The sequence below is a fragment of the Drosophila navojoa genome, chromosome X (assembly GCF_054131105.1).
Source record: "Drosophila navojoa isolate 15081-1374.11 chromosome X, UAZ_NAV_1.0, whole genome shotgun sequence".
NCBI classification, from domain to species: domain Eukaryota; kingdom Metazoa; phylum Arthropoda; class Insecta; order Diptera; family Drosophilidae; genus Drosophila; species Drosophila navojoa.
In genome coordinates, this window is record NC_142895.1 from 32,489,169 (window position 1) to 32,502,769 (window position 13,601).

General features: G+C 40.1%; 2 protein-coding genes and 1 long non-coding RNA gene across 6 annotated transcripts in view; 1 reads left to right on the forward strand and 2 right to left on the reverse strand.

Annotated features, from left to right (window-relative positions):
• LOC108658109 (uncharacterized) overlaps positions 1–13,601 on the forward strand; it is a 205,544-nt gene that overhangs the window by 167,743 nt on the left and 24,200 nt on the right. The window lies entirely within an intron of this gene.
• Positions 1,605–13,601, reverse strand: part of tay (tay bridge kinase) — a 31,054-nt gene continuing 19,057 nt past the window's right edge. For all 4 annotated transcript variants that reach the window (XM_089264579.1, XM_089264578.1, XM_089264577.1 and 1 more), the window contains exon 13: positions 1,605–3,154. In XM_089264579.1, the coding sequence (XP_089120705.1) occupies positions 1,924–3,154 (1,231 nt within the window). In that variant the 3' untranslated portion in view covers positions 1,605–1,923. The remainder of the gene's footprint in view (positions 3,155–13,601) is intronic.
• LOC149090871 (uncharacterized) lies at positions 4,917–6,170 on the reverse strand. Its single transcript, XR_016197449.1, has 2 exons — positions 5,843–6,170; positions 4,917–5,797 (listed from the first exon to the last, which is right to left on the reverse strand). It is a non-coding gene; the product is annotated as an uncharacterized LOC149090871 (long non-coding RNA).

The following is a 13,601-nucleotide window of genomic DNA, read 5'->3' on the forward strand; positions in this document are numbered from 1 at the left end:
TAACCAGTCCAAAATTGTGGTCATCGCACCCCCATACTTATGTGTATGTGAGCTTTTAAATTCCTACAGGCAGCAAGAGCTTGTCGCGAAAATAAATTTTGTATGCCCACCCACGCTTTCACTTCCCATATATCCATATATGTACATATTTGAAGGAACAGGGAGCATTGAGAGAGCAAGGATGACATAGAGAATGTATGATTTCAATTCAAAGTCGACCATTAGACCAGCACATGAAGCGAAATGATTTGCGTTCCCATATTTTCGAAGCCCGAACCTAAAAGTAAGGAGCCCGAGAAATACGAAGTCTGCGAACTTAAGCAAAAAATTTGGTGGGAAAAGAACTGTGCGTTATATGGTTATACTACGTTCGAAATAGGTTCACTTCTGCAGCGCCATCTACGAAATCTAAACTAAACTAACTGCTGAGAATTCTAGCAGAGTTGTTTGTTGAATGTGTTGGAAACTGTTGTGGCTGCTGTATATACGTTTGTTAATCGGCCTAACATTTTGTTAATTTATTAACGTCTATTGACTTACCGGAATTTAATGAAGCTTTCAGCATATGATCTATATATTTCATTGTAAATTTGACACTTTTTCTTATACCCTGAAAATGTATGCAACAGGCAGAAAGAGGCGTGGCGGATTATTGATCAGATCGTCAAGCTGAATCGATATAGCCATGGCTATATCGTCTGTCCGTCCGTTTCAGAAGATATGAGAGGTATAGACCGTGTACTCGCGTTTTCCATACACAGTACAAGTTTATCATATTTTTTCCTTAACCGATCATCCGATTTCTTTTTCAACAAATAGTCGCTGCTGACAGCGCAGGTAGTAAGTCGAGCAGTCTGCTTCTGATTGCCTTGAATTTAATTGAGCAGTTATATAGATTAAATTTGTTTGGGTAAAAATGGAAGACATTCTTATACCCTGAAGCCATTGAAAATGGGAAAGTGATAATAAATAAAAAGGAGGCTTTTTTCAAAACCGGCTGATAAAATTTCCAAAATCAGTTAAACAATCATTTTTATTAATTTTTTGTAAAGTCTATACAATGATTTTGAACTTTCTATCTATTTATCTTATGGATACTGTAATGAAAAGCCACGCCTTATGTTTTGCCTATGTAAGAGAATAAGTTGTTTTCAGTTTGGCAATTTGAAAATAATTAAAATTTTGATTTACATTTAATAAATTAGATTATATGTATTAGCGAAGTTATTAAGTATAACATATATGTTACGAATCTGCTACGTGTTTATGTGGAAAATAAAATCACTTTATCTCAGCTAATAGCAATGTTTCCATTAGAATTTTTGTAAGTTATATACATTACCGGCATTTATGAAATATCATCTTAAAAAAACGCTTGGAAAGGTATACTTTGATTCCACCAGTTGATCGATTTTAGTTTACAGCTAGTTAGTTAATGAATTACTGTTATAATTTATAGTACTAGCTGTGCTTGTATGTGTATATATGTACATTTGAGTATATTGATGCCAAGTTAATGAGTAACTTTAATTTCTTATAATACAAATCTTACAAATATACTAAGCAAATATGCAAACTTAAAAAAAAATAATAGAAGCCTAAAGTATATGAGAGTACGTATGTGCAATTTGTCGTTTTGGATAGACGTTAATGGGAAGCAACTTGTTGCGTTACCTAAAGACGCTCGTAGTTAGAAACTCAAGAAAAGAAGAAATGTTCCCCTCGTACCTCTTGTTGTGTTGTAGATAAAATTTGTAATCGGTCATTTTACAAATGCGTTGCGCTCAGTATTTTGATACTCTCAGGCTAGTGGTGTAAGAGGTAGGGCAAATAAATACAAAAATTTATTAAAATTGCGTAGGAATTGGTTGAAATTTTCAGAATTAGTAATATTTTAAATAACTTTTATAATTTATTAGGTTATCATCGACTGGGCGTTACTGGTGACGCGGGTGGTATACCTATCATGCTTCCTGGCACATTACTGTGGCTTACATTTGTTCCAGATGAACTGACCGCTATACCCATGCTATGCTCAGTATCTTTTTTGGATGTAGTGGATGAATGTATTAAAGGATCACTTATAATATGATGTACAGCTAAATTCATAGTAGATGGTTGTGTCCCCTTTCCAATTCCCATTGTAGTCAATTGTGTTTGAGGATTTTGCGAAGACGGTGGGGCACTTGACGAAGCAATAATATTTACACCCGCTGGCTGCATTCGAAGATGTGTAGCAGAAGGACCTAAATGACCTACCGACGGTGGCGGTATGGGGCTCGGCTCCTTACTCCGCAGATGAGCCGCCGATTGGGCTGCGTACATACTTAGGGCTTTTTGACGTTCTTCTGCTTCATGGCGGAAAGCTGCTTCCATTATGGGATTGTATCGCAGAATAGGTGCATAGGGATCCCGATATGGATCAATGCCCCACGGGGTCGGTCCAGGTGGACCAAAATGTGTAAGTGGTCCACTGATACCCATTGAGGGTGGCATCATATTACGGGTAATATGTGATGTTGGTGGTGGTAATCCATGTCGACCCGATACTAAGAAGTTTGCATGGTGATGTGCTGCAGCCACTGCTGCATTAGGTTGGACAGACACTAACGTTGAAGGATGATATCGTGGATCTCCAACACTCACAGCTGCTGATGCACGCATAAGCAGATTGTCTTGCTCGTCTTTCGTTCGGGAATGCTCTTCTTTAATTCTTATTTCTGTATTCAGCTCACCAATAATACGGTGAGGTGACCGATCACGAGGTGTAGATGAAGATGAGGCAACTATTGCTTGTTTGTTGCTCTCGTTAATGCGTTGTTGCTGTAGCAAACGTTCTCGTTCAACTTCTCGACGTTCAATTTCACGTCGCTCGCGCTCTTTGCGTTCGCGTTCCCGTTCCCGTTCGCGTTCTTTTTCACGCTCCTGTTGTTCACGTTTTAGTTTGTCCTCTTTTTCTTTACGTTCACGCTCTTCACGCTCCCTTCTTTGACGATCGCGCTCGCGCTGTTCTCGCTCACGTATCTCCCGCTCTCGATCTCGTTCTTCGGCTTCACGGCGTGCATTCTCAATGAGATCTGACTTTATGGGCCAAACAGTAGGTCCAGCGGTAGCTGCAGGATGGTATGGCATTGAGCGTGATACTGAACTAGTTCTGAAATAATTTTTTAATTAAAAAGTTCAAATAAGTTTAATGCGAAATTCAAGGGACTCTTAAAACACTACCCATTAGTGAATGCTTCAAATAGTAAATGGTTCGAATCTTTTGAAAGTAAATAAAACTTAGAATTATCAAAAGTGTTTATATAACTGCTGAAATTTTACAAATGGGAAATTCTCTAGTGCCGAATGTTAAACAAATAAGAAAGCTATAGTCGAGACTCTTCGACTATGAGATGACATGAACCCATCGAGCAATTGATGTTTCAATAATTATTTGCACATGCATGTACACAGGCAGAAATCATGTTGGTTGAAGAGCTAGAAAGCTGAAATTCGGTATGTAGATCCGCGTCGACCACCCAAGCTATGGCAGATATATCTCCGCCCATTGGGGGCGCAACAAATCGGATAAAACTGTATCTCCCAAAGTGGTAAATCTAGAATGCTGAAATTTTGCAGGTGAGCTCATGTTTCGATTCTTTAAAGATTTTATATCTACGCCTACTAGGGACGTGGCGAATCGGAGCTGAAGATATTGTGATATTTATATATATGAAATTTGGTGTATATACGCAGGTTGACCTCCCAAGTCCAACGAGGTGTGATGGATTTTTCTCTACCCAAAGGGGGCGTGGCAAACCGCAAAAGTTTATATCTCCTAAAGTATAAGAGCTAGAAACTTCAGTTATCAGTAAACTTCTCTATCGATTCTGTAAATAATATTGTTACGCCTCTCTAGGGGCGTGTCATATCAAAAAACACCCTGTAGTTTTTTCAAGCATCCAAATTTTGCAGTTAGGTTATTGTTAGCTTGTTCGATGAGCTGGCCAAAAATGAGGATTCTACGGTCACAAGGGGCGTGGCAATCGGCATTTATAGTGCCCAAATTGCGACATTTATATGCGTGAGCCATCTATTTATGTTTTTTTACATATAAATAAGTTTAATAAATATTCATAATGCGGAAAAAACCCTTTTAATGAAATTTAAAAAAATATAACAGAAGCTGAAATAACGAAAATTTGCATTTTACAAAAAAGAGTTTTCCACGGGATTTGGAGTCGCACCCAAGCCAAGTAGCATGTTTGTCAAAATATCTAAAATAATCCCGCCGGTGCTTCTGCCTACAGCACCACCACGTTGTTTTGAACGATACCAATTAAAACGAATTCACATTATTGTTATGACGCCATATAGCAAAGATAAGCCAAAGTAGAGGCTGGAATTTCAAAATCAATGCAAAGACAAATCAATCGCACTTGAGATTCTTAGAAAACGCTAGGGTACCCGTTTATACATATGTATGTATGTATGCACACATGCAAATGAGCGCGTGCATGAGAAAGGCCGAAATGTTATGCGTGTAGACATGCATATATATACAATATGTATATACATACATATGTATGTGTGTACCTATGTATATATGTGTGTATATGCATATATGCATTTGAGGGCTATTTAAGAAAAAACAAATTTAAACATATAATAAAAATGTTTGACTAACAACAAAAAGGAAAGTGTTGATTGCCATTCATTCATTAAATATCTATTTTATAAAAAACGAAATATGTAAATTAGTTTAAACTACGGTCATTTTACGTGGGGAGCATGGAAATGATTTAAAAAACTCTTTTCAAATCGACTCGAAGGTTCTATAAATTAACTTAGATCCTTATTGAAGTTCAGCGCTACCACAATAGAGTACTAGTGATTGGGGACGCTGTGTTAGGTTATTGTGAATATATAACAACTTTGTGTTCAATGAAATAATACATTTTATATAATTTGGAACAATAGGTCTAAACTCTCTCTAGTCCGAATATAAACTGAACTAAATCTGTTCTACTCGTTAGGTTCTCCCCTTGAATGTCTGACTAGACTCTCCAGCCTCCTTAGATCGTCGAAAGTCTTAACTCTTCCCCATCTAAAAATCTGCGTCCCGCGGATCAGGGTTCATATGTTCATTATAACGATTATAACGATATAAATTGTCCAATATAATGATTTTTATCCAATATAAATTGCCCAATATAATGATATTTATCCAATATAAATTTAATTCCTGAATCCATAAATTAGCATAAAGAGGGCCATCGATATTCATATAGTATTCATTTGTGGTTATGACAATACATCCAACACTGTAAGCGCATCTATTTCATTCCCTCTGGCATCTCGGAAACTAGGAAGGATATACCACGTATAAAATGCTTTGGATGCTATGGGTGCTAAGGAAGTTAAGGATGTTATAAAATGCTGTGGATGCTATGGGTGCTAAGGAAGTTAAGAATGTTAAAAGAGGATTATAACAATATAAACAAATGTGAATTTTTCCTTTTTCTCCTATTTTCTTAAGTGTGATTTATGAAGACCACTAGGTTTCTTTTAATTTATACGGAACCCATCATTCAACACAGGTGGAAATTGTGACGTTAATTTTTTTTTTTACATTTGTCTTACGGCAAGGATTTGAACCTCGATACGAGAATCAATCTCGTGCCACCATTATGCCTGCAAATTTCTTGTATTTTCGTTTTAAGAGTCGTCTCGGCAAGGATTTAAACCTTGGTATTGCCAATACCACCATTTTGCCACGATTTCTTTTATGTTATAGAATTATCTAGTGCACTTGCTAGAAATTATGTTATTATTTATTTTATTATGTTATGGCAAGGACTTTCACCCCATTACTTTGCAAATCACAGAAGTACTTCGTAATTTTGCCAACAATTGCCCAATTGGATTGGAACAATTTATTTGTACTTGCTTTTTTTAAAAGATTATTTTTATAGAATTATTGACACGTCACCATTTCCCTTTATTTCCGTGAAGAATGTGGGCCCCTGCTCGGGCGCCAGTTAAGCGCTCCCACACTAGAGACTAGTGATTGGGGTTAAGTTCTTGTGAATATATAACAACTTTGTGTTCAATGAAATAATATTTTTTATATAATTTGGAACAATAGGTCTAAATTTTCTCTAGTCCGAATATAAGCTCTCGTTCTACTCGTTAGGTTCTCCCCTTGAATGTCTGACTAGACTCTCCAGCCTCCTTAGATCGTCGAAAGTCAACTTTGATGTTTCGATGGCCTCCTCGTGGTGTTCCCTGGATACCGATTACAAATTTATAATCGGAAGCTAATTCGACTTTAACGACTGAAGATATGTTTATGCTTATACTTAAATTTAATAAATGCCCCTATAGGAATATAGTATCACGCATAAGGACTGTGAATGAGTATTCTGCAGTTGGTAATGCCCGGCTGCAACGTTCTTACTTGTTTTATAACTGATTTTCGATAAGGTTTTTAATCGATATCCTGATATCCGCGCTATATATATAGACATTTTAAAAACATTTGAAGTCTTTAGCTCTTATATCTTCTGAGGTCGACGTGTTCAAGCATACTGACAGACAGACAGACGAACAGGGCTAAATCAACATAGCTCGTCGCCTTGATCAAGAAGTTTGCAAAACAAGAAAAGTTGATCAGAAGTTTCTAGACTTAGTATTAAAATCAGGCTGGAAAAACAAAATCAATTTTTCGATTATTCTCGATGCAAAAGATATCGCATGAGTTATCGAAAAATTAAGAGAAACTCGCACTGCGTACAGTATTTTCTGAGACCGACGCACTTATACGGACAGACGGACAGGGCTATATCGACTCAGCTCGTCGCCCTGATCAAGAATATATATACTTTATGGGGTCTTCCACGCCTCCTTCTGCCCGTTACATAGTTTTCACAAAACCATTATACCCTGTTCAGTGTTCAAGGTATAACAAGTAAAAAAGCTCTAGTCGAAACTGCTCGACTACAAGATCGCCTGAACCCTTCAAGCAACTGATATTCCAATAATAATTCATACACACGCACACACACACGCACACACACACACACACACACACACACACACACACACACACACACACACACACACACACACACACACACACACACACAGGAGTTGCGTTTTCGTGGAGTACGGTCGATGTCATCGCGATCCACCGTGGACAATAGCTTGATCTTTGTTTTTCCCTGTGAAAGTGGAAAGAACTGTAGACAACGTGGTTGCTGTGGGCGCGACGCACCCAGCGACGGCAAAACAAAAACAATAAAAAACTTACTTCGCGGCGGTTTCGCGGAGTACCCCAGTGGTACAATCCGGTGGCGCAAGAGAGGGAGGCAATAGCGTCACTATTTTGGCGTCAGGGCTTTTCTCCTTCCCTTTCTTTTTAAGCGCGAAATTGTCGCATTAGGCTGCAGCCGTTAAAACCAACCAGGTAGGTCGACAGACGAATTCGAACAGCTGGACGGTTGTTAAGGGACGCAAGCCGCTGCAAAAACGTTCCAGAAGCGACGCCATCGCGGTTTCAGGTGTAGGTGGTTGCAGCTATGCGGACATGCTTCGCGTGGTCAAGAGCGACCCAAATTTAAAGCATCTGAGTGGAGACGTCCAAGGTATTAGGAAGACCGCTAAGGGGGACCTTTTGTTGCAACTGAGTAGGAAGCCGGAGCATAGCGCTGAGGCTCTGCACGAAGCTGTAGGCAAAGCCTTGGGTGACCGAGCGGTAGTTAAAACACTTAGCGAATCGGCTCAAATTGAGATTCGCGACCTAGATGAGTTAGCAAGTAAAGAGGAGATCTTGGATGCAATCAGGGTGGAGTTGAAGGATAGCTCACTCCCCATTGAGGCTATCAAATCGCTTCGGCCAGCTTTTGGTGGACAGCAAAGAGCTACGGTTGCTCTTCCAATTGGGAAAGCTAAAACTCTGCTCGAGCTGTCCAAAATTAGAATAGGATGGGTAGTATGCCGTATTCGAGCCGTGGAACAGCCTAAACGCTGTTTCAAGTGCCTCGATTACGGTCATATGGCAGCAAACTGTCGCAGCGACTGTGACCTAAAGGGCGCCTGTTTCAGGTGTGGAGAGATGGGTCACAGCGCAAAAGCATGCACTAAGCCACCAAAATGTAGCCTCTGCATCCGGAAAGGTGAAAAGCAGACGGACCATTCAGCAGGCAGCTTCAAGTGCCCATCTTACCGTGAAGCTGCTCGTAAAATGAAATGTTAAGGTTCTTGCAGCTTAACCTAAATCACTGTATTGCTGCCCAAGACCTTCTTGAGCAGACCGTTAGGGAAAAATGTATAGACGTAGCTTTTCTCAGTGAGCCCCACCACTGTATAACCAGCTGCCCTAGGACATGGTCAACTGACGTTAATGGCAAAGCTGCGTTGTGGGTATGCGCCAACTCAACGAACGTACTTTCGAATGTTAAGTCATTCAATGGGCTCGTACGCGGCCGATATGGTAACTTATGGCTTTACAGTTGCTATCTGGCCCCCAGCATGCAACTCAGTGAATTCACGACGGTGCTCGACGAGCTTGCCGAGGATGCTAGGGGCCGGAAGGCCATTATAGCTGGAGATTTTAACTCCTGGGCGTTAGAATGGGGTAGCCTCACAACAAATGCCAGAGGTCGTATCCTACTGGAGATCTTCGCAACACTAGATGTTGCACTGCTCAACACTGGGCACGAGTACACCTTCAGTCGGGCGGGATACGGATCTGTCATCGACATTACTTTTGTCACTTCATCCCTCTTTCGGGGAGCAACATGGAGCCATTGCGATAGCTATACGGGCAGCGATCATACGGCACTTCTATTCACAATAGGTGAGCCACCTGCCAGGGCGTCACCCTTGTGGAGGGAGTCGTATCGGCTAGATACTTTTGATCCCGCGGTCTTTTCTGAGGCCATTCAGTCTCTGGGCACAATTGGTAATGCTGAGGCCAGAGCATGCCAAATGGTAGCCCAAATACAGAGTGCCTGCAATAGCAGTATGCTACGCCGCAAGCAGTTCACGCGACAACAAGAGCCTACGTATTGGTGGAATGCACAAATAGGTGACATTCGTCGCAAATGCATCCAGGCGAGAAGAAGCTACTAACGGGCTCGCGGTAGGTCTAAGTTTTTAGAGAAACAATTAGCTTACCAGGCAGCTAGAAGACAGTTGAAGAGGGCCATTCGGGCAAGCAAAAGAGAATGTTTTTTAGAGTTGTGCGACTCAGCCGAATATGACCCTTGGGGCAGGGCATATAAGATAGTAGTTAAAAGACTATACGCAGGTAGACAGGTGCAGCCTACGGATCGTCTGGAGCTTAAAACGATTGTGGAAACGCTCTTTCCAGAAAGTTTAAGCTCCATTTACGCCCCTCGGTCCGAGTCTGCTGATCAGGGCTCAATGAGCACTGAAATTGTTTTAGTCACAGAGGAAGAAATTATATTAACTCTCCGGGGTCTTAGAACCAACACTGCTCCAGGGCCGGACGGGATCCCAAATCGTGCGCTAAAGCTAGCCCTCGCCTTGCACCCTAATACGTTCGCTGAATTATTCAACGAATGTTTAATACAAGAGACGTTCCCGGCAAAATGGAAAGCCCAGAACCTGGTGTTGCTACCCAAGGCTGGCAAACCACCAGATGAGCCATCCTCATACAGACCGATCTGCCTCTTAGACACCATGGGAAAGGTGTTTGAGAAATTGATCTGCTTCAGACTGGAGACTGCGATTACTAGCGCCGGAGGCCTGTCACCAAATCAATTTGGATTCCGGAAGGCCCGGTCAACAACGGATGCGCTAAACAAAGTTGTTGGTCTGGCCACCTCCGCCATTCATGGCACAAGATGGAAGCATGGGACGAAGCAATACTGCATTATTGCGACCCTGGACGTAAAGAATGCCTTCAATACAGCTAGTTGGGATATATGTATATATTGTTAAGCAAAAATTGGAGTAAGAAACTAATTTTCTTAAATTACTAAAAATTCAATATCGATATTTATCGATATTAGGTATAAGTCATAAAAATACAGTAAAGAGTCAAACAATTTTGTATGTTAATCTGCTAAGTAATTAAATGGGAAAAACTTTACTTAAATAATTTCGAATGCAATATCGATATTTATCGATGTAATGAAAATGTCGCAAAAACACTTTCTCAATTAGACATCTATCACACAAAACAAGTAAAATCAATATATTATATATTTATCGATATTTATCGAACTACTGAAAAAGTTATCAATTGTTTATATTAAATAGACTAACCAGATAGTAAAATGACTTGATATACTATAGGATACAGTAAATTTATATTCAATGGAGATGAATAGACATAGAGACGGATGGTCAGTAAAATCTAAAAGCAACTCTTCAGGATATACATATAAAAGACAATATTTACATATTGGGAATATATTTTCTGGTTTCGGTTACATCTCCTGTTTGCCCCTGTTTATAGGGCATTAGCTAGTCGTGATTGGTTTGTCATCTATTGGCCTGCCTACACTTGCCTCCCATATTACAGATTATTATTTTTGTTTTCTGTTTTTCTTTCTCTGTTCGTTGGCCCTGAGGCCCGGCTTGGAGTTTTTCTTCAATTTGCAATCGTGACTCGCCTTGAAATCGTTTTTATTTATTTCTTAAAGCTATTGACAAAAACGAGAGTCAAATTAAATTTAAAAAAAGAAAAAGCCTAAACAAAGTACAGGATATAATATCAATAGTAACACCGACCCGATGGGGGTATTTTATGATACTGAATGCAACCTGGAAAATCCAGAACATGGTGTTGCTACCCAAGGCTGGCTGAACAAATCAATACAGCATCATCGTGACCCTGGATGTAAAGAATGCCTTCTACACAGTTAGTTGGGATAGGATACTGGATACGCTATCACAATATAATATTCCTAAATATCTAAAAGAGATAAAAAAGAGCTACTTCAGAGGAAGAAGACTGGTATACAACACGAGTGAGGGTCCCTAAACTCATACTGTGTCATCTGGAGTACCCCAACGTTCAGTGCTGGGGCCTCTCACATTGAATATTATGTACGACGGCTTACTGCCTTTGGAACTTCCAGCAGGTGCGCACACCATTGGCTTTGCTGATCATGTAGTTGTCGTCGCCACAGGCAAGAAGCTTAAAGATACTGAGGATACGTGCAGCGCAAGTATCAAACGCATACGAAACTGGTTGACAGGACCTGGGCTCAAGCTGGCGGCACCGGTCTTAGTCATCAATCGCAAACGAGTGGAAACTGACAATATAAAAATCGGCAGCGTCACCATTGTCCTAAAGAGGGCGATAAAATATCTTGGTGTCATGATAAACACAAGATTAACTTTCCGCGAGCACTTAGAATATGTGCATAAAAAGGCAGCTGATTCTTGTAGAGCTCGCTAAAGAATTAAGCATAATACGCGGGAGACAAAACAGCAACGAAGTCTCCTTCTAACGAGCGTTGTTAGGTCCGTCATCTTCTACGGTGCGCCAATATGGGCAAGAGCGATGGCAACGCCGAGCTACAGCCGGCGCATTTGCACCACCTACAGACTGAGCGCAGTCAGAGTCTACTGCATGTTCAGAACAGTCTCTACCGACGCGGCGCTTGTCATAGCCAGCATGGCGCCTCTGGAGGACTTAGTCGATGAAGCCGTGAAACGGAAGCCACAACGATATCGACGCAACGATATCAGAGCGAACAGCATTGCACGATGGCAAAGAAGGTGGAACAACTTAACTAAAGGTCGGTGGACACATACTCTTATCCCGGAGCTTGAGCCATGGGTAAACTGCAAACACTGTGAGGTTATTTTTTATCTTTCACAGATTATATCGGGACATGGATACTTTCGGAGCTACTTGAAGCGCTTTGGCCACGATGAAACCGACGAATGCCCTTGGTGCGGCCAAGGTCTGGTGGAGAACGCCAACCACGTCTTGTTTGAATGAGGACCCTTCCTAGAGGAGAGGCGCTGTCGGACAACATGGTCAACGTAATGCTGGAAACGGAGGCAGCTTGGAAACTTATAAGCACATTCGCGGACACAATTATGATGGAGCTGCAAACCCTTCGGGAAACTGATATTTAAATAACAATTCGCAAACACACACGCACACCCGCAAACAAACATACAATTCATTAAATTTAGAGACTAGTTTTAATGATGTGGGAGATATAATTTTAAAACTGACCTTCGATAAGGTTTTTTATCGATGAAAATATCGGATTGACTTATCGTTTTTAGTGATGAACTCGATATTCGCGCTGTATGTACGGACATAAAAAAAATTTGAAGTCTCTAGCTCCTATATCTTCTGAGATCGACGCATTCATACATACGGACGGACGGACGGACGGACAGATAGACGGACAGGGTCAAATCGACTCATCTCGTCGCTCTGACCAAGAATATATATACTTTGTGGGGTCTGCCACGCCTTCTCCTGCCTGTTACATACTTTTAATAAAACCATTATACCCGGATTTCCTATTTTCAATGGGTTCAGGCTAAAAAAAACACTCCTAAAATCATATTTAGCACCAATTATAAAGCTCATCAAGAGCTAGAAGATTCACTATTGGTCAATATAAGGAAATGTCGATATAAAGAAATGTTTTGGCATTTTTTTTCTTTTTTTTTTTTTATAACATACGTACGAATGTCACATTCTATACTAGAGAATTGCCTATATGCATGAATTAGATATACAAAATGCATATCTAAATAGTGAGCTTCATGCAATTTTAAAGATATGTATATTAGATATAAATAAAAAAAAACTAGTTTTCGATAAGGGTTTTAATCGGTAAGAAAATAACGAGAAGAGTTATCGGGTTTTGCAGATATACTCGATACCCGCGCCATATACACGGACATTTTAAATAAATTTCAAATCTTTAGTTTTTATATCTTCTGAGATCGACGCGTTAAAACCAGTGTTTATTTATTTATGACGGGAGCCATAGCAAAGCCATAGTCTAACGAAAAAATGTATAAGCTCTGCTCTGCTCTCGTAGTTTGCTTTGTTCAAATGTGTAGCGATAGCAACAGCTCAAAACGAATTGAACAACTACGCTTCGTCAGAGCGGTAGTTGAAAAACGAGAGCGAGGTGAGAACAGAGCAAACGCAATTGATTTTTTTGCTCAATAAAATATTACATTTAGGCCCTTTGGGGGCGTTGTAAATAGGGAAACTACATTTTCTATAGACTTACAGCTAGAAACTAAAATTTAACGACTGTTAGAGACCACTATTGATTTGCACAGATATACTATATATATATACAAAATGAAGGGACGTGGGAAATTGTTAAATGGGCCGTATTCTGCAGTTGGTAACGCTCAACTGGTATATTCTTACTTATCTTACTTTATTCACATTATTCCATATTTAATGAAACAAGCCTAAACATAGCAAAATAGTATGTCTGAAAGATAAGTCTGAAGTTTTCAAGAGCATATTGTATTTTTCGATCTCATGATTGACATTAAATAATACCAGTTCCTGTGAAATATGTATACAATCATATATATATAAGCTAAGACTATCGACAATCTAAAGAGGCTGGAGAGTCCAGACA